At 40.3% G+C, this 20,334-nt stretch overlaps 1 protein-coding gene across 1 annotated transcript in view; it reads left to right on the top strand.

The window, feature by feature from the left end:
• The window catches only part of Adamts12 (ADAM metallopeptidase with thrombospondin type 1 motif 12), a 214,041-nt gene extending 193,967 nt beyond the window's left edge, over nt 1-20,074 (top strand). Inside the window, exons 21-24 of the mRNA XM_048368464.1 lie at nt 3,140-3,316; nt 4,810-4,953; nt 13,882-14,041; nt 19,591-20,074. Coding sequence (XP_048224421.1) covers nt 3,140-3,316; nt 4,810-4,953; nt 13,882-14,041; nt 19,591-19,739 — 630 coding nt within the window. The 3' untranslated portion in view covers nt 19,740-20,074. The remainder of the gene's footprint in view (nt 1-3,139; nt 3,317-4,809; nt 4,954-13,881; nt 14,042-19,590) is intronic.
• Nucleotides 20,075-20,334: the final 260 nt, after the last annotated feature.

Raw genomic sequence — 20,334 nt, 5'->3', positions numbered from 1 at the left:
CTCCATGGTGACCTCTGTCCATCCCTCATGGCCTATCCCCATTGTCTGTGCTCACATTCTGACCAACTTGTTGTCCCTAGATGAGCTGTGCTGTTTCACAGCACTGATTCTTCTTACATGCTCTTCTCTCCACTTCAAATGTCCCCTACCCTATTTTGCCATCAGTCAGCATCTACACAAGATTCAGCCCCAGCTTCTACTCCTTACTCAAGCCTTTCTTGAATTAGTCAGGTGAAACTGACTACTCCCTCCTTTCTATCTTCATGAAATGATGAGTAGATTATATTATCTTTGTTGCTTCTGCCTATTTATGGGACCCCACCACTACCCTAACTGCAAACCACTTTCAGTAGTTACAGAACTTGAAACATAGTTGGTGTAACCAGGAGGAAGGGAAGTAGGATGAGAGGGGAAAATGAACAATCAAATTTCAGTGCTGTTCAACTTAGAGCTTTTGGAATACATTATTTGATTTTGAGGGTCTTCTGAAGTTCTTCAGCATAAAAGAGAAGGGAATTTTTTTCAGCATGCTAATTTAGTATTAGGCACATAACTCTGAGGGCAAGAAAGTGCTGAGAAATCACAACTGGGTCCAATCCATCTACCCAATCCTGTGCACCCATAATGCCTAAGAATGTTAGTTTCATTTAATCGTCTTATCCCCCCTTTAACACCAATGGAGAAATGAGGCATTAGAGAAATGAAGAGATGAATCCACAGTCATTAAACCATTTAGAAACCCAGGTCACAACTGAATGTCAGCTTCTGACCTCCTGACTCTGTTCATTAACTCGATTATTCCTGCCTGGATACTCTCTACGAATCCAATGTAGAAAGTAGCAGAATTGCCTATAAATCAAAAGTATCCTAAGGGGTGGGGGGTGGGGGGAATAGGCTAGGATTTTCTAAATTTCTGTCATTGGATCTATAAGCTAAGGTTGTTCTTCATTCAAATACAACTTGTTTTGCAAATCACAATGGTTAAACAACTCATACTATAACTGGAAACCTATCTGACTTCAAACGGGCATTGAGCCGGCTTCTTTCTGTCTCTATTAGCCTGGCTGCTGTCCTAATTCTGGCCCATAGGCTCTAGGTTAAGAAAACAGGAATCCAATGACCTTTGAGGGCAAAAAGGAAATGAATGTGACAATTGGCATTCAGGCCACAAAAGCCAAACAGCATTAAGAGTGATTCACGGGCTGCCACTTCCCTCTTGCTGATTGATTCTGAAGCCCTTTGAAAAATAGGCTAGAGAAAGCATGAAATCTCATTTCCCCATCCTTAGGAATATGTCCTAGCAGAAGAATGACCATTTGAAATATTAAAGTTTTGGAATAATAGATTGTGGACACAAATAGAAAATAAAACACCATTTTACCTTCTGTCTTATTGTGTTGTTAATTCCTTTTCCCACTATAAAGCCAATGTGTTTGGACTGTGCACTGTTTTCTAAAAATTTGTTTTGTCAGACAAATGGCTGGTTTGTATACATATTAGTAGTGTTCTTTCCTTTTTTGTTTTTCTTCAGCTAATTTTATATTGGGTGCTATTTTCTTTTTTGTGTTTCTGCAAAGCAGGAAAATGAAAATTTTAATTTGTATTTTGGGAGAGCTGTCTGGCAAGTGTTGATTACTTCTGAGAAGCTAAGCACTTGATTAATGGGAGCTTTAGAATATTCTTTATCCTTTGTCACACAGGGCAATCTTTCCATGTTATAGAGACCAAGATTTGAAGTCAGGTGATTTGGTGCAGCCTCCTAGTTAATAGAAGAAGGGGAAGCAGTATTGGAAGTCTACATCTACTGAAAGTTCTTGAAGAGTTTTCTTTCCTCAGCTACAAGGCAATAATCTTGACTACCCTACCACAGCCATAAGGAACCATTTGGAGAGGAGGGCCACAGGAACACATACAGCAGCAGATGCTCTTTCCTGCTGGCCCAATGAGATAAATGCAAAGTGAGGAGGTGAAGAAAGATATGGCTCATTGTGTGGTAACCAGAGTTCTGTTTCACCCATTAGAAGTCCTCCCAGTTAACATTCTCTCAGAACCCAATTCTTTTTTCAACAAATCCATTAAGATTCGCTTATTCTGGACATGGCCATATGCTGAGTGCTCTGGGTACAATGCTGAACAGGGCTGGTGGGGTCCTGCCTTCATGGCAGAAACAACCCAGTAGAAAGAAAGAGATGCCCTCTATCCCTCCAGTCTCTATTCTGTGTCCATTGGACAGCAACGTGACAGACCCCAGTGCAGAAGCTGGCAAGATCTATCTGGAAGATGCTAGAGCTGTAAGCAAAGTCCTGACTGTAAGCAATGCAGGCTCATCAATGTTCATTCTTAACCAAAGTACATCCACAGCCTGTAGATTAGTTGTGCAATTTCCGGAGATGAAGCAGGATGTTTTGTGCCACGGAGGCTGGAAAGGAGGTGAAAGGGTGATTGATAGGACCTGTTTGATGGCTTCTTGCAGGCATATGCTAGAAAGTTCTCAGTAATAGAATTAGGTGATGACAGGCATAGGAGGATGATGGTGAGGACATTTCCCAAATGTAAACCGTTCCTAAGAAACATGGCAACGTGTGTTGTGTCTAGAGACATGGAGAACTCCCATTTTCAGTGAAATTATGAGGGAGAAATGGAGGTAGCTTGTCAAAGAGCACCCTCCACAAGGATCCAAAATGCCCCCTCAGGAAGCCAGGCCACCGTTTAGCCTGAATCAATCTAGATGCCCTGCCCTGTGGGAATGATCACTACTGAGGCAGAGTGTGCTAGCAGGCTCTCCCCCACCCCACCTCAACATCTGAAACAGCCTGTGATACGTTATCCCAGTGTAAAGATGTGACACAAGGAGTTTTAGTGACTCATCCCAGGCTTACAATAGTGTGTATAAAACTTCAATTCTTATTGTTTGCTACCCACTTAAACCCTGGCACTCCATACACAGATTTTCTGGCACCAAATACACCCTGACTAGGAGGGTTCCTTGTGTGACAGACTCCCCTTCCCTGGCATGTGAACAACAGCAAGGTTCATGTGACCTGACTCCGGGGAGCCTCATCTCCGTGAAGGAGGGGAAAGGTGTGCAGGCCTGAGAACAAGGACTCAGATGACCCCTTTGGTTTTGGTCTCCATGTAGTGCTCTCGAAACTGCAGTGGAGGCTTCAAGATCCGAGAGATTCAGTGCGTGGACAGCAGGGACCACCAGAACCTGAGGCCATTTCACTGCCACTTCCTGGCTGGAATTCCTCCACCCCTGAGCTTGAGCTGCAACCCAGAGCCCTGTGAAGAGTGGCAGGTGGAGCCCTGGAGTCAGGTATGGTTCCTAGGAATAAATTAACACTGACAGGCAATATGGTAGACCGAACTGTGTGGTGCCTTGTACGTGTGCAAGTCAGGGACGAGCACACCTGCATCCTGCCAGTGATTCACCTCCATTCAGTGACTCCATTCGGTCTGGGGAGCTGATCAAATTAAACACTTGAGAGCTTCAAGAGTTTCATTGAGAACATGATCTGTGTGGTGTGGTTTCCACTTTCACAATGAAGCCTTTTAACACCGACTGGTCTCACAGTGGATATACTGGGTAATTGGGGTCCTGCTGAGGGAATGAAAACAATGGAATGGTTTGACCAAAGAACACAATGATGAGAACTTGCCCATCCAAGTAGTCTACAGTTGGGCTGGGTTTAATGGTCAGGTCCTTCCCACACAGTGTAATTTTAGTTCCATCTCTCAATTAAATGCCCAGATCATTGTGTGCACAGATAAAAAAGAAGTATGTATGTCTCTTTTGTGAGGCCTCTCACTCTGCTGCTCTTGATTTCTTTTTGGCACATGAAAGCAAGGCTATTATTCTTTGGCAAAGTATAATGAGATCATTTTGCAATAGATAAATGCATAACTAGCTAGAAAATACCCCACAAGTATCCATGTGTGACAGAAATATGAGGAAGCAAAATAACATACTATATTTGAGTGATCCAAAAGGAAGATACTTTACATACAATGTCAAATTTAATATTTAACTTAGGCTAATATTTGATTTAATAAATGGAATAGTAGTCTTATTAGTTCCATTATAGAAGAAGAAACTAATACTAAAAGAGGTTAAGAAAGTTACCTGAGGTTATGAAACCGGAAGATAAATGATGAAGTATGAATTTAAACACTAAATAGACTCCAAGGTCTGCGTCCTTTCTGCTGTAGATCTTAGCCCAATGAGGACTAAGCAAGGAGCAAAGTGAGAAGAAAGATGAACTGATACTACCTCAGGGTTGCCTACCATGTGCCAGGAAGGGGTAGCTACAGAGGATACAGAGTTATGTCAGAGGCTATAAAAAACTGAGTCCCCTGGAACCACGAAGTCAAGCACCCATTGGATTCCTGGGGCTCTAGGCCACTATTTGGTATTGTTCATTTGTTTGGTTTTTTGGTTGGTTGGTTTTTGTCAGTCATGGGGCTTGAACTTGGGGCCTAGGCTGTGCCCCTGAGCTCTTTTTGCTCAAGGCTAGTGTTCAACCACTTTGAGCCACAGAACCACTTCCTGCTTTCTGGTGGTTAACTGGAAATAAGAGTCTCACAAACTTTCCTGCCCAGTCTGGCTTTGAACTGCAATCCTCAGATCTCAACCACCTGAGTAGCTGGGACTGCAGGCGTGAGCCACCTGCCCCCAGCCTACTTGGTGTTTTCTGCTGCTGCAGTCACCATTGTCCCCCCTTCCTCCTTGTTCCCCTGCCCCGCTTTGAGCCCTGCTGAGTTATATATACCTCCTTTACCCACTTTTCTCCTAATCTCATTGTGTATTAGTGTTCCAGGTCCTGTGGAGGTGGAGTTCAGGAGAGGAAGGTGTCTTGTCCAGGAAGCCTCTGTGATTGGACAAAAAGGCCACCATCCACTGTCCCCTGCAATCTTCACCTTTGTTGTCACTGGGCCACTGGGAACTGGAACTTGGTAAGAGTTGGTTATAGATGCCTTGGTTTATTTTATAAAGCTTTATAAAGGAAAGTAACATCCATGGCTTTAGGTTATGAAAGGTAATCCATTCACTTTGAATGTTCACATAGTACTGATGTCCAGTGTGTTTCCATGTGCTTCGATTGGTACACTTTCCTCCCAGATCTTCCAAACCTGCTGATAGTTGCTTCATAGCTGCTGCGGGTTAATGCCTACTGGCTTAAGTGCAGAAGAGAAAGATCAAATGCTTTCAAAAAATTAAAGAAAATATCAAATACAAAAATTATTCCAGAAGCCAAAATCTAGGGGCAAGTTCATTTGAGGACTACACCTTGGCTCTCTGGGTTTTTCCTAGGCCTAGTTGCACTTAGTGAATGTAAGGCCTCTCGTCTGTCCACAGCAGTTTGCCAGATGGCCAGTCTGCTTGATGAAGATCAAAGTTTGTTTACTGCATAAGAGACACTATGTTGGTGGTACTGAAAACAAAAAAAAGTTAGATCGATTCTGCCATCCTTTTAATTAGTGTCTGCGTTTTCTAGGAGAAATTCAACCCTTTACTAGAAAAGATAATGCTAGGGAAGCAGAAATACTTAAAAAAAAAAAAAGAAGAGTCAACTCCTAAGCAATATTTTAGCATAATGATCATGGTATTGGGGAAACTGATTGCTAGCTTCCAAAGGCAGGCTTTCTGCAAGCTGTATGAACTATGCCTCTAGTAGCAGTTATCTATGGGTGAGAAGAGACACCAGTCATCCACAGGCTCCTGAGCACCTTTTGTGTAGAGTCTCTCCTTGGAGGAACACTATGCATGTCCTTTTGGAATGTCTATATTTGTAGACATATCCCGTGTCCGTATACATGGGCACTGAACAGGTTGCACCATGTCTCAGGTATAACTGGTAACAAGAAATCCCAGAGTCACAGGGTGCGAGGCCCACTGTGGTTGTGCTTCTACAAAGTTGGGCGCCATATTAGCTGTCACAAATAATATGATCAGGAGCTAGGAAACAGGTGCCACAGAATTTTATACACTTCTCCTTAGCAATGAATTTTTTTTTATCAAATATTCTGTTCCTGTATGAGTATGTTTATTTTGAGCAAAAGCTTCGAGGATTTTCTTACATAAGATTTTCCTTTTAAGTACCTGATTACATGTCAATGTGCTCCATGGATATAAGAACATATATTTTTGTTGTTATAAACAAAGTAATGAAAGGTGTCAGGTGATGTGAATGCATGTGTATAATGTCATTTTTGTTTTTGTTGTTTTTAGTATATATAGGAATTTTAAAAATACTTTTATTAGTATATATTAATAGAATGGGGGATGCGCTGACATGCTTTCGTACATGCATGCAATGTACCCTAATCAAACTCACCCACTTATCATTCTCCCTCATTCTACTTCCCCTGCCTTTTAAAACAACTTCAACATGTTTCACAGTTCTATTTTCATACAGGTGTAGAAAATTCTTGAGCTTGTATGGTGCTCATAAAATCACTCAGTTATTCTAGGAAGTTTAATGGAAACATTTGTTCAAAAGTCAAACATTTTACAGGATTTAATATACTGATAGGAGTAATTCAAACATTTGATAGAACCTTCAGTAAAGAAACAAGATTAACAACAGAAAATGTAAACATGTCCAGGATTTGTAATGCTGGAAGTGTCAATGGAACAATCATAAACTTATCAGACATCATTCAACTCCTAGGTACTGAAGAAATTATAGAACAGGCCATAATTTTTTAATTTATTTTTTATTAAGTAGTTATGCAAAGGGGTTTCAATTCAACATGTCAGTTTGCGAATACAATGCATCTTGATCAGTGCCCTCCCATTCACCATTTAGGCTAAAATTAAAGTTTAGGATTAAGAGAAGAGTTGACTCTAAAGAATCCATCAGCCAGGTACTGGTGGCTCATGCCTGTAATCCCAACTACTCAGGAGGTTCAAGACAGTCTAGGCAGGAAAGCCTATGAGACACATCTCCAGTGAACCACCAGAAAACTGGAAGTGGTGCTGTAGCTCAAGTGGTAAAGCACTACTAGCCTTGAACTGAAGAGCTCAAGGACAGCACCCAGGCCCAGAGTTCAAGCCCCACAACTGACCAAAAAAAAAAGAATGCATCACTGTTATCTTCTAAACATTCTTTTGATTTGGTAAAAAAATTTATTGATCACTTAGTATTCCCTTTGACAGCATTATATTATACATAAAATAGGTTTTTAATATTTTATGCTGGTTTCACTTTAACTTATACAACATATCTTTTACTATTCAATAAGAGTTTGTCTTAATAAAAAATTAAATATTTCAACTATATTCACTTTCTTTCATCCTCTCTGTTCACCCTCCCCACTCCTACTGACACACACACACACACACACCACACACACATATTCCACCTGTTTCACATTCCTATTAGTCATTTTTTATGGTTATAACTTGTGGCGGTCTGTCTGTCCGCCTCCCATGTGACCCCTTTCATTCTCACGCACGAGCTGCCTGACCAGCAGGTAGCAAGGCCTGAATGAGGGTCACGTGAAAGCCTAGAACCCGAGTGTGAACCCAAAGATGCCCTTCCTCCCCTTTGACTCACTAAGAACAAAGGCATGAGACACGTGGGCCCCTTCGGGGATGCTTCAAGAGCTTCTTCCAAAGTTTTTTAATCAGGGGAGGGGTTTATATAACAGTAATGGTGTCAGGAAGAGGAGGGACTAACTGGGTATTAACGATTGGCTAATGAACTGTCCATCACGGTGATGTCATGGAACTTCCCGCAGAGGCCTGGCCTCTTGGCTCGGCCTCCTGGATCAGCTGGCACCATGGTGGCACCTGTGCTCTTAGACGAGAGGCAGGGCTGGTTTGGCATCTCTTCCGGTTTCGGACCCGGAAGGAAGTGGGGCTACCAGCTAGCAGCCAGCCATTCCAGGTCTTAAAGATAAAGCCATCCCCTGCAATAACTATGACATGGACTAGTGAAGTACTATGTCCAACACAATACCCCAGATGTTGTTAGGTTTCTGTGCTATTATTGGCTTTCATTTTCTATAGCTGGGCAGCTGAACCTGCAGAGCCATGATCAGCTTGAACACTGTTTGTAACTGGCAGATGGACACAAGGCACAATAGACATGAATCTAACACAATATTTACCTAGCTTCATATAAGCAAAGAAACAAGATTGCATTAGACACTGAAGTCTTATTTCCTCAGGGCTTCTATTCAGGGACACATTTTATTCCTAACTGGTACAGGGTATGTTCCCTCAGCAAGAAATTAGAGCCACTGAATTCAAAATTACTTGGATACAAAGAATTCTCAGGGTCAATCTTGTGCCAATATTTTTAACTAGTTTGGCCATACATGCTGAAGGTCATGTGCTAACTCACAGACCTCTAATACAAGACTGTCCCAGTATCAGAAACTTCCCAGTAGGTGAGATTACCACAACTTTCTGAATCTACCTTAACTCTTTAGTTTTTCAGTCATCCATACTTCAAGTTCTCCCCCATCACAGGTAGCATGAACTAGGCCTAAGTTTGGACCCTTCACTCATCCAACTTCATCAGATTAATTGACCATCACTTGTTTGACCACAACCCCTTTGTTACATCTATCATAAAATAGTCATCTAATTAATATTCACCATCTCCAACAAAGTTTGAGTGTTGTAGTCTATGTATCAGCTTCAAAACATAGTTATTAAACCTGAAAGCAGCTCACAGATACAAGGAAGCAATGGCCTTCTTCACATCTAGGCCTTAGCAGAGGGAAGCCCTGTTCACTCCAAGCAGACCTTGGCCTCAGCTGCCTGGACTCTTCATAAAATACTTTTGAGTCCCATCTAACAATTATGTATTTCATCAGTAATAAAGTCAAATGTGAACACTAGACAAGAAAATTTGAATTATAAAAATGCTGCAAGTAGCTGGGAGCCAGAGCCTCACCCCCCTGTAATTCTAACCAGATCTGAGGATCTGAGGACCAGAAAAAAGCAAAAATAACATGCCCCAAGTTGGGGCTGGGAATATGGCCTAGTGGTAAAGTGCTCACCTCGTGTACATGAAGCCCTGGGTTCGATTCCTCAGCACCACATATATAGAAAAAGCCAGAAGTGGTGCTGGGGCTCAAGTGGTAGAGTGCTAGCATTGAGCATAAAGAAGCCAGGGTCTGAGCCCTTCATGAAAGAAGAAAATCTCATGGAAGATTAACATCTACAAATGAAGACTTAGTTTTGATTCTTTAAGGAAGCTGGAAGTAGCGTCTCTAACACAGGGGGCAGGCACGTGTTGCAGTCATACATCAAATATTAATAATGGTGTACATCACAGAATATGCAAATAGAATGTGGCTAACACCAAACAGACCAGCCTTGGAAATCAAGCTGGGGATACACACACACATTCACTTTTTCCTCTATTCCCAAACTCCCTACATAGAAACAACAAAACTGAAAAGCAAAGACAAAGATGAGAGCAGAAAACAAGAGCGGGGGGGGGGGGGTGTCAGCAATTAAGACTTTGAAATGCAGAAACAGGTGGTCAAATTTTTCCATCTGAGAGAAAGCTAGCGGCTAACCATTTCCTCTCTCAGAGATGCCCCAGAGTAGTCAGATTTCCTTCATACTCCTGGGGACAGGAGTGAGGATAGGGTTTTTGTTTGGCTTGAACTCAGGGCCTGAGCACTGTCCCTTGGCTTCTTTTTGCTCAAGGCTAGCACTGTACCACTTGAGACACAACGCCACTTCCAGCTTTTTCTGTTTATGTGGTGCTAAGGAATCGAACCCAGGGCTTCATGCATGCTAGGCAAGTACTCTACCATTAAGCCACATTCCCAGCCCAAAGGTAAGGGTTTTGATAGAACATTTTAGAGAACCAGTGGCTCTTTGGATTTTCTGATGTATTCCAATAACAGCCAGCATGTTTAATCGATGAAGAGATTAATCCAAAGAAACCCTAAAAATCAAGCAAAGTTGATGGAATAAAGGCTCATCTCTTGGATAATTAAGTTTAAAACCTCTTTCGGAAGTTAGGGCAATGGTTCCAGTAACTGCCATCGACAATGCCACCAATAAAATCTCAGGTACCTCATCCTACACTATAAAGAGCCCAGATCACCAGACATTCAATACAACCTCACATACCTGGCATTGTTGTGCCCCTCTGAAATATGGGTTATTAGGAGCTGAACCAGGAAGGTCACAAATTCAAAAGTAGTGTGGGTTACATAGTGAGTTCAAGATGAGCTGGAGCTACCCTAGCAAGACTTTGTCTCAAAAAAACAAACAAAAAATGAAAATGGCTTTCAAAACATAAATAAAATCAATTATAAAGGGGCCTTAAGGAAACGGAGATCATGTAGTAAATAAATAAATTCCTCCCAAGAAATTATAATTAGTATCTTCAGAGAAAAAAAGTCACTACATTCATTATGTAAGAACAAGAAGCTAAGGAAAAGGAACATTAAAGATTAGAAAGAGACCTTAAAAAAAATTCAAAGGATTAGGAACCACAAAATAAAACTAATTTTAACAGGATTGTTACAAGATTGAAATCAGGATATTTTCTGTGTGCATAAAACATGATCTGCCATGTATTAATGATAAGCGAAAGGAAAATCATTCAGTGAACATGTTGGCATTCATTTATAAAACATCAAATGGTTTCTTTTCTTTACATGTCTTCATTTGATCTGTGATTGAGTGGTCTTAAGATACTTCTTTTTCAGCTTCTCCCAGAGCAACCGTTTTGTGGCCATCAGTGTTTCCAAATAAACCAGATTAAGCTGGAGAGAACCCTTGTAGAGTTTATTTTTATTTTATTATCTTTAAGTAGTTCTATGAAGGGGTTATCACTCAACACCTCAATTTGTAAAGCACAATGCATCTTGATCAATGTCACTTCTTTCATCATTCTCCCTTATCCCTCCCAACTCTATTTCCTTGTTGTCTTTACAGACAAAACATCAAAGACTAAATTTAGCCATTGTAGAGTTCGGTTTAGGGTGACAGCAATTCCATAAGTCAGTAGTCCTAGCTAGTTCACAATCATATTTAGTTCCCTGAATAGTCCTGCTTGCCTTATCAGTTCTGCAAAGAATTCCTGCTTTTATTGGTTTCAAAGAAGGATAGGGGCTGGGAATGTGGCTTAGAGGTAGAGTGCTTGCCTAACATGCATGAAGCCTGGGTCCAATTCCTCAGCATCACATACACAGAAAAAGCTGGAAGTGGCGCTGTGGTTCAAGTGGTAGAGTGCTAGCCTTGAGCAAAAAGAAGCCACAAACAGTGCTCAGGCCCTGAGTCCAAGCCCCATGACTGGCAAAAATAAAATAAAATAAAAAAGGAGTAAATGGATAGATTGATGGATATATAATTATCATATGAGCTTTAAGATGTAAGTGGATATTATTGATTGATATAGAGATGTCATAGTATATTATACTTATATGACATATATCATCTATATAAACAAATAAAAAGGGACCTTGAGGAAATATATATATATCCCTCAGTTACCTCATTCTATACTATAAAGAAAGAGCCTATGATCACTAGTCATTTGATAAAACCTCACATATCTGGCACTGTTGTGTATGCCTGCAATATGAACTCTTAGGAGCCTGAAACACGAAGATTACAAATTCATATATATATATATATATAATATATATATATATATATATTATATATATATATATATATATGAGTGTGTCACCAGTCCCTTAGAAGCAGAAATCTGGAAAAGATGTCATTTAATCTTTACTTAACAATCTTATTTTATAGAGGGAGAAAGAGAGAGTGGGAATGAGTGACTCAGAACAATAAACAGCAAGTAATAAATCTCAAAACCCCTAAATACCAGTCATATTCAGTTTTGATTATTCTCTATCACTTCCTTCTGTCTTCTGTTGCAGACTTCTGTTGATTTGGGATCAGTTGAGTAGTTTCTTGACTATATGTATGAAGAATTTAATGTAAAATTGCTGAATATAACTATCCTCAAATGTAATTATAGAAAGTTCTGCCTTCATAATCCAAACATGAGGTTTCATGCCGAACATGGTAAAAATAGAATACAATAGAAATACCATACTTTGCATTTCTCTATAAACAAAAAGGGTTTTGGTAGCAACATTCTGAATTGTTTGGTGGTATCACAGAGTCAGAATTCTCTTACCTAGTAAGGTGAGTCTCCAATACTTCAAGTGGAAAATGAAATTATTTTGCAGTTTAGTAATTTTTCTAGAATTTTCCATGCAGCAATGGAACTGCCAATAAATCAGAGAATATTATTATGCTGATTACTGTGGAGCATGAAAGAAAGGAACTTATTTCTGTACTCTGGCATGTTTTCATCATGTAAGAAAGACAAGGCTATAAAGTCATAAAACATATGTAAAATGTAAATCCTAAGGACATATGGGGGTCACAGTAGCTAAATGGAGGACATAGCAGAGGAGTTGTGTCTATTTTTACCATTCATTAGTGAGTGAATGGATAAAATCATGGTAAAAGAGGCATTAACAGGAAATTATACCATCTCAAAAAGAAAATTGAGACACATGCTACAATATGGATGAAGCTCAAAGTCATTATGCTAATGGAAATATCAGCCAAATACTATGTGATTCCCTATCTATAGGGAACCATCAAATTTATAGAAAAAAATGCAGTGTTGGTTTCCCAGAGTGGGATTGGAATATAGATGGTAGATGGTAAGCTGTCCTTTCATAGCATTCTCATAACTTTATTCCTTTTACTCACTTCTGATCCCCGAATCAAAACCAGCCTAGGGAAACTGAAAAGCACCAGAGCCCAGATAACGATAATGCAATTTTCTTGTTTTCCTTTCAGTCTCCATATACTGAACTTCATTCCTCTATTCACGGTGTGAAGATGAGTGCCAGGTTGGATATTTTAGCTACAATCAAGGGTGCTAACCATCTCATTCCCATTCCTCTCTAAGCTCTTGCTTCATTCCACTCATATCTTCTGTAGTCTGGTTTTCTCTCCTTCTCCTACTTGGCAGAAAATATAACCACCAACTCTATCTAAGTTTGCATGATTCACCTTCAGATGGAATCCCTTGCTGTGTCTGAATTCTAGACTCTCAAAGAAGTGCCCAGTTGAACACCTAGAGTCAGAGGCCTGTCCTGGATCCATCATGAATGGAAGTACGGGCAGTATCCAATATTGTAACCATTCATAAGAAAACAGGCCATTGGGGCTGGGAATATGGCCTAGTGGCAAGAGTGCTTGCCTCGAATACCTGAAGCCCTGGGTTCCATTCCTCAGCACCACATATGTAGAAAATGGCCAGAAGTGGCGCTGTAGCTTAAGTGGCAGAGTGCTAGCCTTGAGCAAAAAGAAGCCAGGGACAGTGCTCAGGCCCTGAGTTCAAGCTCTAGGACTGGCAAAAAAAAAGAAAGAAAGAAAGAGAGAGCAAGAGAGAGAGAGAGAGAGGAAGGAAGAAAGAAAGGAAGGGAGGGAGGGAGGGAGGGAGGGAGGAAGGAAGAGGAAGGAAGGAAGGAAGGAAGGAAGGAAGGAAGGAAGGAAGGAAGGAAGGAAGGAAGGAAGGAAGGAAGGAAGGAAGGAAGGAAGGAAGGCAGGAAGGAAGGAAGGAAGGAAGGCCAGACCATTCTCACACGAGAAAAAGGGAAACATGTTCTTCAAAGAGTCCTACACTGATCTAAGTTAAATTCAATCTAACAATCTAAAATATCAAACTTTACTCTCACATTTCTAAGTTATTGGTACCTCTTTATTCTATGACTCTTTTAACAGATTTCTCAGTAATTGAGATTTTCCATATTTAACAAGGGTAGAGTTAGATAGAAGAGTTTTGCTGGTGTTCCTGGGGAAAGGATTTCAACCTTTTGTATTTCTGGAGAATTCCAACTCTGTGTACCTCCCTCTTTCAGTGCAATGCTTCTTGTGGAGGTGGATTTCAGAAGAGGACTGTGGATTGTATCCCTTCAGAGGACAATACAACTGAAGACTCATACCAGTGCCTATGTGATCATGAACCCAGACCTCCAGAATTCCAAACATGCAACCAACAAGCCTGCACTAAGAGTGATGGTGAGTGAATGGGTTTGCTTAATGGGGGCAGGGGAGAGTTGCCTAAATTAGCCATCCTATATAGCTCAGCCTGTGGATAGCTTTATGTCACATTTGCTGAAGAGAGAATCTTAGTGACCTTAAGGCTAGCCAGTAACTGATAGGAACAAGTCTGATTTGATAAAGTTTGACTAATTCCTTAAGGAATGATTTCAGCCTCTTCCTATCTTGGAACATGTGAACACTGATTTTATCCCATATAGATGAGAAATAATTCTGTTGTTTTCCAGAAATATCTGAGAGATGTTCTAGCTTTTCTTGGGAAACAGCTAAGTGTAGGATGGGAAATAAAGATAATTTTATTGTTTTAAGTTGAGTTTTCCAAAAGCAACTTCTGCAGTGAAGGTAGCAGGAACCAAAAAAAAAAAAGAAGAAGAAGCAATATTTCATAAATATCTTTGTGATCTTCCTTCCTTGGGTAATTTACTTGGGTAAATTATTGCACTTTTCTTATCCATAGATGAGGTGGTTCAGCCATGACATCTAATTTACATTCCAGTGATATCTTTGGCTCTATTAATCTACTATGCATTTTTAAATCAAATTGAAACCCTGGAGGACAGTTTTTCAGAAAGAATGAGATGCTTTTGGCTAGTTTACTTACAGAAGTTACAAAGTAAAGAATGCTTCATGGAAGAAGTAGTGTAGTAACTACTTTGTGAGACAGCAACAGAGGGTCCTGCTGCTCCTGAAAACACAGCACGTTGACAGCACACAAGAATAATCCTTTTCAAAAGATTCCTAATGATGAAAAGTAGTGAGATGTGTGCTTACTTCCTTCTGTCCACTAAAGGCATCCAGCAGAGACTTCCCCTGGAGTTAATCCTGAGCTTTCTCCGAGGGTTGGTTTCTCTTCAAATCATAAATTTATAAAATATTTAATTGTTGGACACTTACTGAATAGTAGAAAATATGAAACAAAACTACAAACTAGTGTCGGGCAGTATGAGAAGGCAGGAAGGCAAGGTAGAGTCCACGAAAGTATTTGCAAAAAGTAGCAAATCTAAACCTGCAGAGGAGGTCAAAAGTAAGTAGAACAGTCTAGCAAAAGGTTCCAGGAAACAGAATTTTTATCTTCCAGAGTAGCCAGGAAGAAGACTGGATGGCCTGTCACATAAATACAAGGACAAGTACAAATGACATGGCAAAAGAAGCAAGATGGAATTAGAGGACAAAGCCATGGGAAATATGCTGATAGACTTAGACTACTGTCCTTAGGGTGGAAAGGAGACAATGAAGCTTTCCAATTAAGAGAGTAAAGATTAGAAAGTCATTCTGGCCACAGTGCAGAAGGTAGAGAAGGAAGACCAGTTAGGAAACTACAATTATACCCTGTGGAAAGATGTACACTATATGATATGAACTAGGCAGATAAAGAATAAGTAGATTCAGCAGCTACCTAAAAATCAAGACTCTGCAACAGTAGAAAGGAGAGGAAAGCTCAGCCTCTATTTCTGACTTGAGCAGCTGAGATGATACAGAGGAAGACCGAAGGATTGTTTGGGGAATAGGAGAAGGTCAGGAGTTGTGGCTAGGACTTGTCTGCTGAGAGCCCTAGGAATCAGAGGAGTGCCCTGTGGTTGGTTTGCTATATAAGTCATGAGGCCAGGAAATAGATCTGTCCTGGAAATCTTGATTGAAATGTACAGGGGTATGGAAATACTTTCAATGGGATTATCATGTGTAGCTACTTTCTGACCATCCTTTGCACTTTAGGGTTGCTTTCATTGTCTTTTTCTTAAATGCTGTAAACCACCATGGGCTCACTCTCAGAAGTGCTGTTAGTGTTTAGTCTTCCAAACTCCTACTCAAAGTGTCCCTAGACCAGATAAATTGGCGTGAACGAGGAGTATGCCAGATCTCAGACCTTACTCTAGCCCTACTGCATTAGGATCTCATTTAAACACAATCTCTGAGTCATTCAGGTGCTCGCTAAAATATGAAAAGCACTTGTAGACCAAGGAGCCAATCTGACACCTGGCGCTTTCATTTCATCTTATCACCTTCTACAGTAGCAAGTGTATAAAAAGTTGAGACGATTGAATGCCTACTACGCTACATTTTTTATATAACAAAAGCAGCAAGCTGGTTTTAATTGATCATGCCTCGGTGTTATGAGTTGTTACTTTAAATTATATGTAGATTGACTTTAATAACTGTCCTATTGCGGGACAAATAACTCCAGTTATCAATACTGTATAAAGGCAAAGAAGTTTTCATCTTGAAATCTCTGAATAAGTAACTAACATTTGGCAGGTTATTGATATAAATAACAAAAAAATTGCATTCCTGACAATTATCAGGGCAACAAAATTAATTACAGACTTCCCTTCAAGGCAAAGCCATTCTTACTCAGACCAGAGTGAGATGAAAGAGCAGTTGCAAGAAATTCTTTGACTTGAGGAACCAGCTATCTACTCTGACTCTGTACCCTCAAAAATGCTTTGAAAATAAATCAGCGAATGCTAAAATAGTTGTCAACCAGCCATCACAAGAAATATCCCCATTTCCACTGTGTAAGATGGGTATGACTTCAAGACATACTGCTTTCCTAAAGATCATTTTACTTCTTTTAGGTACCAGCCAAAAATTTAATAACCCAAAGTCTAAATCATAACTGCTACTTCCATAGTAGATTTTATGGGGTTATAGAACCCTTTGCAAGTATCTGAGTGAAAAAAGCAAAAGCAGAGTAAAACTCCTCCACACACACCATTTCTGATTCCTTTTTTTTTTCTTGTTTGTTTATTTAGGAATAGAAAGTGGGGTGACAAGAAAAATAGGAGGTATAGAACTTTGATTCATGTTGATACAAAGGAATATTTAAGTCTATCAATTTTCTTTATTTTATTATTATTATTATTATTATTTGACATTTCTAGGGCTTGAACTCAGGTCCTGGGTGCTGTCCTTGAGTCTCTTTGTGCTCAAGGCCAGCTCTTTACCACTTGAGCTACAGTGCCCCTTCTGGCATTTCCTAAGTAGTTTATTGGAGATAAGAGTCTCCTGGACTTTTCTTCCAGGACTGGCTTTGAACTGTGATCCTCAGATATCAGCCTCCTGAGTAACTAGGATTATAGGTGTGACCCACAAGTGCCTAGCCTTTTTTTTTTCATTTATTTTCATGGCAAAGTTGATAGTCAAAGGGGTTATAGTTACATAAGTCAGGTAATGAGTACATTTCTTTTTGAACAGTGTCACCTCTTCCTCATTTTCCCATAAGTTTTCCCTCCTGACACAAAGGAAAAAAATACCTTTTGTTTCCATTTCTTGGAGTTCTTTTCAATAAACATCATTTTATATGATCATATGCACATAGTTATTGAGGCTTTGTAATCCTCTCCTAAGAATATGCTCCTTTGGTCTTACTGTGTGAATGTCTAGAATCCTGTATAATTTGTCATGTCCAAGTGTATGTTGTTGTCTTCTACCATCCAGTGTGTTTACTTGTAGATTTAGAGGCACTTTTTAGTTACAACAAATGAGGCAACCATGCAACCTACGTTTCTTTTGGTCTGGCTTACTTTGCTTAGTATCATTTTTCCAAGCCTCAAAGCTCAAAGGGACATTTCTCAGTAGGAATGATGACCAAAATATGTGCTGTTATTGAAGCAGCATGTAAGAGAAAGCTTCCTGCAGAATTTTACAAAAATTGATGTTTAAAATGAAGGTCTTAAAGAAGAATCCTAAAGAGAACCACATAGGTTTGGCATTCCAGTCTTATTGCTCATACCAATTCCTAAATCCACCTCAAACACACAAAATGGGAATCTGACAGATGACATTTATTTCTTCACAAAAAAAAAAAGCCAAAATGACAGTCAAGGAAAAAATGACTTCTGAGGAGATATAAAAGCATTATTTGTCTTCCCAATCTGAAGGTGAAAAGAGCAGAGAGGCAAAAAAAAAATCACAGGTTTGGGGTCAATTTCTACCTTCATGATTTCTGTTTACAAAGGACAGTCGCCAATATTTTTGTGAAAATGGTTTATCTGGGACTATTAAAATACTTTCTCTGTAAAGAAACAGGAAAGCAAACCATATCTGAGAGGCACTCAAAGTTTGCTCACATTCTGAAAGGAGGAAAATCTGTGATTTGAACCTACTGAACCCCCTGTAGGCCAATACTACATGGGCCAGTGCATTTGTAGCAGCATTTATGGAAAGCATGACTTAATGGTCTCGGAGCAATCTATGCTAACTCCATGATTCACCCATGCTAAAAAGAAGACCATTAAAACTAAGGGGTATTTTTGCCCAGAGCTAGAGAGAGACCAGAATTATAATTCAAGTAATTGAGTTGTATTTTGATGATGGGAATTGCTCGTTCCTACCTCATGCAGTCATCTACATGGTATAGTCTAGACAGTTGACACCATAATATATGTATCTGTATCCTTCACATGGTACTGAGAAATGCTTGGATTAGTTGTCTGGTCAATTGCTTGGCACTCTGAAAAGAGTGATCAGTAAAAGCATTAGACCCAGAGTAGAGTCTGCCTAAGTTCAGAACTGGTCGTGCCACTCACCAGCTAGATAACATCAGAGAATGTGTTAGCTACTCTAAGTCACACTTTCTTGTTTGTCAAATGGGGGAAGAGTATTAACCTGCTAATAAATCTATGAAGACTAAGTGAAGGGAAACATGGAACATGCTGCATCCATCTATTGCCAAAACAATCTAGCAAAGCACCCCTACAGCTTGGGAGTTGTTAACTGTAGTCTTGTATTTTTTACTCAAAATGCATAGGTCAGCTAATACTTAAGTCAGCTGATCTAGGATAGATTCAGTTGGCCTTAGCTGCAATCTGTTGGGTCTAGGTCTGCTCCACCTGTTTCCTTCCCCTTCATCCAATGGTTTCATAAACTAGATTTTTTATGGTGATGGCAGATCATCACCTTAGTACATCCTCAAGCACTTTCCACTTTTGCACTGTGGCGATCATATCTACTAAGAGCCTTCTGTCCAAAGCAGGCCATAAAGGGGCTGGGGATACGGCCTAGTGGCAAGAGTGCTTACCTTGTATACATGAAGCCCTGGGTTCGATTCCCCAGCACCACATATATAGAAAACAGCCAGAAGTGGCGCTGTGGCTCAAGTGGCAGAGTGCTAGCCTTGAGCAAAAAGAAGCCAGGGACAGTGCTCAGGCCCTGAGTCCAAGGCCCAGGACTGGCAAAAAAAAAAAAAAAAAACCCAAAACAAAGCAGGCCATAGACATGAACCCAAAACCAAGGAGTGAGGCAATATTCTCACCCACCATGCAGCTATGCAGAAGGGGAACGCCTAACATGAGCACACAGGAGTGAAGAATTGTGACTGATGGGTCAGCTTAACACAAATATTTTGCAGTGTCTAATACATAGCAATTGCTTGTTGATTAGCATTGTTTTGGAGTGCTATAGCTTAATTCATTATAGATTTATATAATCTTAGATTAATGTAAGCTTGACTCATTCAACTACAAAAAAAGTACCTTTGGGGTTTTATGTCTCTTTTTCTCTTCCTACAGATTTACTTTGCACCAAGGACAGGTTGTCAGCCCATTTCTGTCAGACACTAAAATCCATGAAGAAATGTTCTGTGCCCACTGTGAGGGCCCAGTGCTGCTTCTCGTGTTCCCAGACACACAGCATCCACACGCAAAGGCCAAGAAAATAACAGTTTCTCCAAACATCCAAACTTCCCGAAATCTGGAAGAAAGCCACCCTCCACCATAGACTGCCACAGCCTGCTGATTGTGACATGTTTTAGCCCTGAGGCTGCTTCATTGAGGTTTCACTTTACTTTTTTCAGGTACAGCTTTGGATTATAACAAGGCTAAACACACTGTGTCCCTCTCACCACAAAACATCCTTTGTAGGAGGCCCGGGACTGCCATCCTTGCTGCTCCTAACAGGAAGGTGAGGTGTCCAGAAGCATTCCCAGCAGCTGGAATCAGCTCCTGGGAAAGGTGCCAGAAAAGGCAACTCTACGTGATGACGTATTATCCAATAACCTCCACCATCCATTTATGCTCCTGTCCCCCTTAAAGATGAAAACAAGAGACCAGATTTTCTCTAGACTACCTCAAGAGAATCAGGAGACACAGCCACTCTTATCCAGGGAACAAATAATCTTTTGAGTAGATCCTCCCCATTGCCCTGAGATAGGTGCTGTTTAAGTTTAGGAGGTAAGTTAGGAATATTCATCTTTGAAAAGACAAGTGTTCTTTACCCCCTTTTTAATGAGGGCAAGATGACAGAGCTGACTACAT

The sequence above is a fragment of the Perognathus longimembris genome, chromosome 19 (assembly GCF_023159225.1).
Source record: "Perognathus longimembris pacificus isolate PPM17 chromosome 19, ASM2315922v1, whole genome shotgun sequence".
NCBI lineage: Eukaryota > Metazoa > Chordata > Mammalia > Rodentia > Heteromyidae > Perognathus > Perognathus longimembris.
This window is presented reverse-complemented; position numbering and strand designations above follow the sequence as displayed.